This window comes from Arachis hypogaea, chromosome 20 (genome assembly GCF_003086295.3).
Source record: "Arachis hypogaea cultivar Tifrunner chromosome 20, arahy.Tifrunner.gnm2.J5K5, whole genome shotgun sequence".
Classification (NCBI taxonomy): domain Eukaryota; kingdom Viridiplantae; phylum Streptophyta; class Magnoliopsida; order Fabales; family Fabaceae; genus Arachis; species Arachis hypogaea.
In genome coordinates, this window is record NC_092055.1 from 20,654,263 (window position 1) to 20,662,425 (window position 8,163).

Here is an 8,163-nt window from a genome sequence, read left to right on the forward strand (position 1 = left end):
GTTGCAGCAGCCACCACTGCGATCCCAGGCGCACCACCGCCTTTAAGCTTGTGCCACCAAGGTTGGACCGAGACGTATGAACTTATTTTTAAATTTCTATATTTTTATTTACTGTCAATGTTCTAAAACCAAACCGGACCGACCGATCAGACCAGTTCAATTGCGAACCGACAATATTAATGGTCTGGTCAGGCATGTAAAACCATTGAACCGGTCGAGAACTGGCCGGTGGACCGAAGTGGAACCCGGCCGGTTTACACAAACACGGAAGCTCCTTCGTTTCTGTCTCCCTCTCTCCCTTTCTTTCTTTCATTCAGAAAGAAATCACACAAACCCAGCCAAAAAACCCTATCACTGTAAGCCTACACCACCGCCGCAAGGAGTGGCATACTGCCGCCGTCCGTCGCATAAAAAAGGTCGCCATCCGTCCGTCTATCTAGCTTCCCTCGTGCTCCAAGTCTTCAACCCCTGTTCGCTGTCACCGATCGCGGCTGCTTCCTCGAGCTCGGCGTCCGTCGTCTTTGTCTGCTCAGCCGCGCTTCCGTCGCCGATTGTTTGCCGTTCACGTTCGCTTGGCGTTCACCGTTCGCGTTTACTCGCCGTTCACCGTTCGAGTTCGCATTTGCGTTCGTCTGGAAGCCACGTTGCTCTGCTTCAAACTCTGCGACCAAGCCGCGCGCTCCACCTAGCCGTCGAACTGCTCTCTTTTGTCGCCGCCGTGAGTTCCCTAAACCCGCCACCAGACAATACACTCACACAACACCAATACTCTAATTCAAACTCTGCAATTTCTGATTTCTATTACAATAAGTAACTATTTGATTTGGTAGTGGTTTGGATTTTTTCATTGACTGAATTGAAGTTACAATAGTTATGTTCTCTTCTCTATCACATTGATTTTAAGCTTTGAATTCTCTTATTTCGTTTTAATTTTACCGCACTCAACATGTTTGATGAAATGCTTTAACCATATTTCTGGTTGGTTTTATAATTTCTAGCTTTTAGAAACTTAGAAAGTTGATTGCATGTGAAATTAGAATAATTGGATCTTAGTAATTAGGAAATTTTAGCTGCACAAATAGCATCTTTGCAGAAAACATATTAGCATGATGATTCCACTTGCATTAGTGTTCTTCTGGTAAATTTTAACTGTTATTGTAAACTTGTTAATTTGCTAATTGTTCTTGGGTTGTTGTGCTGTTGTTCTTTTGTTAATTTTAATTTTTTTTTTGTTTTTGTTGTGATTTTCTGTTCTTGAACTTCTTAAGTTGATAATTTGCTAAATTGTTGGGCTGCTGTTGTTTTAATTTGCTAAATTGTTAGGTTGCTGCGATTTAATTTGTTGAATTTTCTATTTAGGTCTTGTTCTTGTTTATTTGCTAAATTGTTGTTGTGTATTTATTGTTGTCTTTGAGATTATTGCTGGATGTTGGTGATCATTGATTTATTATATGCTTCATGTTTTCATTGTTTTCTTCTTCTAAAGGGAAAAAAAATTCTGTTTTCATTGTTTTGTTGATTGTTTGTTCTGTTTCAGAAATCAATTTTTTGTGATCAATGCTCAAACTCTGAATGTTGTTCTGCAATTTTTGTTTTGTTTCAGAAATCAATTTTTTGTGATCAATGCTCAAGCTCTGAATCTTGTTCTGTTTTGTTTTAAGGCTGTGGTTGGAAGCGTTGATGATTTCTGAGTGTTGTTTTGTTTTTGTTTTAAGGCTGTGTGTTGTGTTCAATTTTCATTTTGTAGGAAATTCTTTGAGGTATATAAGAATTCAGAAGGAAGACTAATTCAACGGTATTACTTTGTTGATTCTGGTTTGCTACAAGCTTGAACTTAGAATTGAAAAGAGAAACCCTTTATTATTTCATCATTGGCCTATTTTTGGCATTGCATATCATTGGCCTATATTGTAGTTTGTTTATTCATAGAACTAGTTGTTTATGATCCCCTTTTGAAGTAAAAAAAATGCAGTAGAAGAGTGTTTAGAACCAGTTGCTCTATTCATTGAATTTTTATAGAATCAGGTGTTTATTACATAACGGTTTTTCCGGTTGAACCAATGAAACAGTAATTAGAGCGGTTCGATGACCAGTCCGGTTTTCAGAAACTTGTTTACTGTTTCTGTAATTTGAAGAAAATGTAAGAGGGATTCGTTTGAGCTTGAACGAGAAATAATGGATTCTCTTGAAGATTTGTTGCTTCGATGATTTATTGGATGTCACACTTCAAAATGAATCTTACTTTTTGTTGATTGTTGAATTTTGTTTGGTACATTGACAAGTTTGGATCGAAGATCTTGTGCATGCTACAAACTGAAGTACCTTAGCTCAAATTCCAATAAATTCTCCAACTAAGGAAGAAGATTCCAATTAATTGATGGAAGCAACTTTTTTACATTGAATTATCAAAATGTTTTACGATTTTGTAACTGGGTATCACTGGAAGTTTGATGCTGCTGATTCAATTTTTTTAGTTTTGGGTTCAGGCTTTAACCTTGAATTTCGATGTTGTTTATTTAAGTTAGATTTGTTTCATATGTTCAATAGATGATGATTTTGATTAGGTTTTTGTGGTCCTGGTTTTTGGTGTAGATTGACATTTTTGGTGGTAAAAGAAGAAGATGCAGCAGAGAAAAGCAGGGTTGGGGAGACCATCTGGAACTGATGGCTCAGATTACTCATACCGTATGGTTGTTGATTCAAGTTAGTTCCATTACTCCAAAGCCCTCAATTTTCTCTCATTACCCTTGCTGTTTGTGCTTAATTTCATATGTTCTATTCTTGTTTCTCTGCTTTCAGCTATAGATCCCTGATTTTATGTTTTACTTTTCGTTGTTGTGTCATTTAGGATATCAGTTGGTTGCAAAGGGCAAGCAACGCCTTTCTCGCCTATTTATCTTTCAGGTACGATTCCCTTTTGTTCTTCCTTCTTTTATTATTAATTTCTCTCGATCATTAATTTTGTTGGAATTGGGCTTCTATTTCAATTGGCAATTCCTAATGATATCCTTTATCCTGATTTATTAACGGAGTATCTTAGAGTATTCAGTAGAAATATGTAATTTGGTATAATGTACTACTTGTTGACATGTTCCATTAGGAGTATGGGTGAGGTCAGGGCCTTAGTAGGTAAACAGGATGAACAGCAGGGTGGGGCCTTTGTGTCTAAAATTTGAACTTTGAACTTTGAAGAGCATGTCTCTCCCTGTTATTGAAAATGTTGCGAGGAGTATAATTATATCCGAGAACTGATTGAATATAGCAGAGGACAAAAGACCCCATAAAATTAAACAAGGAAGCAATGTGTGTGTATATGTTTTAGTATAAAAATACACACTCAATAGTCGGTATGCGGTAATGAAACTATATTCTGTGGTTTCTCAAGAAGTTTCTCAAGAATATTCACACTTGCAAGAAGAGTACAGAAATAATATTTGGAGAAACCATCCTACCGCACGTAAAGTGTTTTAAGTATATTGGGTGTATGATACAGGATAGTGGAAAAATTGGGAGGATGTAAAACATCGGTTACAAACGGGTTGGTCAAAGTGGCAGAGTGCGTCAGGTTTTATGTGACAAAAAGTACCTTCAAAACTTAAAGGGAAATTTTATCGCATTGCCATTAGACCTGGTATATTATATGAAATAGAGTGTTGGGCGGTAAAGGGTGAGCATGAACATAAGTTAAGTATGGCACAGATGAGATGGATGAGTGGCCACATACGTATGGACAAAATAAGAAATGAAGATATAAGAGAAAAAGTTGGAGGTTCGCTTATTGTAGAAAAGATGGTAGAATCTCGTCTCAAGTAAGTTTGGACATGTGGGAAGAAGATCAACAGAGCACCCGGTTGGGAGGATAGATGAGATGGAAGGTGGACATGTGGCAAATGATAGAGGAAGACCTTAAAAGACCATACATGAGGTGGTCAAAGGAAATATACGTGTCAACAGTCTCATTGTATATACATGATAGGGTGCAATAGCGTCGTTTGATCTATATGGCTGACCCTACCTAGTGGAATAAGGCTTTGTTGTTATTGTTTAGGAAGATTGAGATAATAGAAGAATTATTGAGAGGCAGGTAGAATGTTCAGCAAGGGAATCAGAATATTGGCACACCAAACAAAGCCTGACTTTTCCATGAGCCCCAAGAGACTATTACCCATTCTGCTCACATAATCAGATCTTTGAGCATTTGGTTGGGTCAATCCCTCCTTTTCTCTATCCTGTGCCTTGTTCCCTGGTTTACCTGTTGCAACCCACTTTCCATTTTGGTTTTCACCATATAACCTTGCTTAACTGTCTTCTAGCATCTTCTGCAAACACAGCATCATTAGAGAATGTGAACACATAATTTTCTTATGTTGGCAATGATTTTATTCTTGAAAACTGAAGTACAACAAATGTTTACTTTCGTGCATTGGATTTTACTTGGTAAGCTTGTCACGACAAGAATGGTTATTGAGTTTTATGCGTAGTGTTAGAATATTTTCGCTTTTCACTTTACTTTTGTATCCTTTAAATGTTTATATGAGTATATATTTGTTTTGTCTGATATATAATTTGAATTTTGCATTGCAGGGTCTATTTTTATTAATGGGAGTGATATTTGCAGTTTTGCCAGCAATGAAAAAGGATACTCCAAATAGAGTTGCCCTTTCTTCCGCTCTTGTTAGTTTCATTTCTCTTGCCATTGCAGAAATAGGTTGCCAAAACAGATTTCTTTATTTTCCTTTATCATTCTATTGAGCTTTGCATTTGGACCTTTTAAATAAGATATCTCTTTTGAATTTTTTGATAAGGTCGAAGACGAAGCCGGGCCAGTTTGTTGAGATTTTATAGTGTGATATCATCTCTTGCTGTGATTTCGTTGACCATGTCTCTAGTTAAGCAGTATTCTCTGCTGAAGGTAAATATATCACATAATCATATCTGCTGAATTTCCTAGGAGATTGATTTATAAGAAAAAATTGAAGAACTTATATAAGGGAATCATGAGAAACTGGATGAACACTAGAAACTACTTTCTGGAGATTCATGAATCATCAACTAATGTGCACACTGTAGTTACTATTTTTTGAGTTATGATGAGTAGTTGGATACTATAATTTCTTTGTACTTGATATTAGTCATTTTTACCAAGGTGCATGGGAATTATTTGTGTGCATGCTTTATCAGTAATTTGAAATTGGTTTCCAATAACTTGGGGAGTTTGTTAAGTTTCCACTTTTTTTTTTAAATATTAGTTCATTACTATGGTATTCAGTTTGATTTCCCATGTTACTTCATTTTTAAAATTTCTTTTTATGAGCTTCTCCATCTATCACTTGCTCTTCTATAAGCCTCTTATTCAAGTTCTCCACCAGAGGTAAAAAAGTTAACTTCAAAGTTGAAACTCTGCACTGAAAAGCTTCCTTTTGTATTATATTTATGAAATCAATGTATTTTTTAGGTTGTCCCCCCCCCCCCTCCTCTTCTCCTCCTCCTCCTCTCCCTTGTCCCGTCCTGCACAGCCCCACCTAAACTCATATTACTCCATAAGGTTATTAGTTATTACTTTAGAGGATCCTGATCTTATGAAGGCATATTAAATATTGAATCTTAGACTTATGTTAGTATTATAGAAGACATTGGCATGTATATATTGTAGTGCACCAGCATATGACTATACAAGACAGGTTATGAAAGGGTAATAGGTTCTAGGGTATTTTACACCAAGTCACCAACCTCACCTATGGTTAAATAATATTGTATAATGTACCGTTTGATTTTTCATGCCTACACTAAACCTCCTGAGGTTACTGTAATTTGTTGTAAAGCACCACTGCTAGGTTAATCATAGAATTATAAAGTAGGTATATGGTATGAAGTTGATTATTATCTTCTGGGGTGACCTAATGTTTGCATTTGACTCCTCTGTAGGCCATCCAGGATTTTGGTTTGAAAGGAACAAGCATGTTTGATGCTGATAACTTTCCTGGCTTTCAAGTTGGTGAGTTTTCTTTTCAAATCCTAAATATAGTGTTCATGTTGTGCATTTGGCAATTGGAATTATAATTGGATTTTATAGTAATAATATTGGAGAAATACTTGCATGTTCCAGGAACATATTTAGTGCATGTTTTAAACATATCCATAATCACTCATTTTTTTAATTATTCTTTTTTAACGTAATTTCCAAACACTAAATGAAGACAAATAGTTACAGGGCTATTTTGCATCTTGCAGGTTTGCTGGTATATATATTCACACTATTGTTGTTTAAGATTATTACCATCAAAGCAGTTACTTCCCTTCTTTATAACATGTCCCCTCCCAAGAAAGCATCTTAGTCTTTCATCAGGTTTTGGGACAAAATCCAAAATACCGTCAGAGTAGCAATGTTATGAGGTTTTTAATTCACGTGGACAGGATAGCCTGAGATATATTTGCACGGAATGTTTTTGTTAGTTTTGAATTAGGATGAGTTTGGATTAGCTTTTGATTAAAAAAAAAAAAGCAATTGTGTTTGTATAAAACAAAGTAAGTATTTTTCCGGTAGACAATTAATTAGCTTTTTAATAAAAAAGTACTTTTTTAATAATCAATATATTATTTAAAATAAAAGAATATTTTGTTAATTTTTTAATAAAAAGTATTTTTTATTAGAAGGTACTATTTTTAAGGGGAAAGATGCTATCAGTAAACAAGAAGAAAAAGAAAGTTGAGCCTTTTTTGGTCGTGGGCTAGGCCCATAACCCTATCCAAAGTCCGAACCCTTCCCTGTCTCGGAACTCGCCCCCTAGTAGAATCCCATCTCCTTCGTGCTGCCCCCGAATGCAATGATGCTGCGATTGGCACCAACACCGTCAATGATGATAAACTATCCAAGTTCGGGATGAAAAAAGTTCTCTCGATCTGTTGACTGTTGGTGATCTTGTTCTGAGGCGAAATTGTTAGACACTTGGATAGGGATTCTTCCACGGTCACAATTTTTGAAGAAGCTACGCCGCATAAGGTGAAGACGACACTGCCCTTTCCCGGGACGAATGAGCGCCTCCCCTCTTGCTCCCCGCAGCGATTCCTTCATGCCTCTTCTCGATATGGTGCTTTGCCCTACAATTTTGACCATCTCGTTGCTTTCTCCTTTTTAACGTTGCTCCATGTATTGTTGATCTGCCCTTGGTTTCAATTTCAACCCACCGTTAAGTTGGTTAATTCCAATGCCTGGGTTGTACCCTATGAAGCATGGATACAGGCAAAGAACAGGACACAACATTGGACATCTATAAAATATAAAATATTTTTTAGATAAATTATAATAATAGGCTACGAATTTGTTACTCCTACTTTTATGTGGGAGTAACATTAACCATCCTAAAATTTATGTATAGAACTTTGTTTTTTTGTTTTTAAAAAACTTAATAACTAAAAATTTGCCCCTCTATTTTGGCTTTTTTACACACAATCCCTTCCTTTTAATCACAAATTCAAAGAGATGGGACAGTCGCCTCTACTCAAGTTCTTGCCCTTCCTTCTTGGTGTTTACATATCATTAACAACGGTTGACTATTATATTTCACTCTATATTTACATCATTGTTGCTTCCTTTCTGAAAATAGATAGTCTCTCCCTAAGAAATGGAAAGCATTCTTTAACTTGTGACATTTTTGGTCTAGTTTCAGCAATATTGCATTGATTGCACTATTGTAGCATATGATTGTCTTAAATAAATAATATTTTGGCTGTATTGGTGGACATATGTAATTTTTATTTATATTTGTTGTTTACCCTCATTAGCTTGGTGATGGTAAATGGTGAAGCAATACTGCCTTATTTTTATGCTTAGATATATCTAATAGATGCTATTGTAATTATGTACAACATGACCATATAAGGTTGTGTTAAATCACCAAAAAATCCAATTCAATCAAGAAACTGAACTATCTGTACTCATAATATCGCATGAAATGATGACGAAAGAATATAATGATAAAACAGAATTTGTGTCACACAATTCATAGCATGTTGATCTGTCTAATGAATATAAACTACTATTTTGTGCAATGTAACCAAATAGTGTTGATATAAGAGTAATTATTGTAGAAATCATACTAGTTTATAAAGTTGCTTTAAAGCATTGGTGAGAATTGCAGTAATTACATTATGGTTGAGAAACAA

General features: G+C 35.7%; 1 protein-coding gene across 2 annotated transcripts; it reads left to right on the forward strand.

The window, feature by feature from the left end:
* Positions 1-205: 205 nt before the first annotated feature.
* LOC112784121 (uncharacterized) lies at positions 206-6,586 on the forward strand. Of its 2 annotated transcripts, XM_025827240.2 has the most exons (8): positions 206-718; positions 1,748-1,795; positions 2,593-2,703; positions 2,849-2,904; positions 4,585-4,708; positions 4,806-4,912; positions 5,926-5,995; positions 6,232-6,586. In XM_025827240.2, the coding sequence occupies exons 3-8, from the start codon at positions 2,622-2,624 to the stop codon at positions 6,333-6,335; spliced, it is 543 nt and encodes a 180-aa protein (XP_025683025.1). In that variant the 5' UTR covers positions 206-718; positions 1,748-1,795; positions 2,593-2,621; the 3' UTR covers positions 6,336-6,586. The 2 variants fall into 2 exon arrangements, with proteins under 2 accessions (XP_025683025.1, XP_025683024.1); XM_025827239.3 differs by lacking the exon at positions 1,748-1,795 and having other exon boundaries at positions 208-718.
* Positions 6,587-8,163: the final 1,577 nt, after the last annotated feature.

Excerpts from the sequence above, each read along its gene's own strand:
- LOC112784121 (XM_025827240.2), top strand. The coding sequence starts at position 2,622 with ATGCAGCAGAGAAAAGCAGGGTTGGGGAGACCATCTGGAACTGATGGC. Across the intron at positions 2,704-2,848 it reads CCGTATGGTTGTTGATTCAA|GATATCAGTTGGTTGCAAAG; the intron begins GTTAGTTCCATT and ends TGTGTCATTTAG. Across the intron at positions 5,996-6,231 it reads CTTTCCTGGCTTTCAAGTTG|GTTTGCTGGTATATATATTC; the intron begins GTGAGTTTTCTT and ends TGCATCTTGCAG.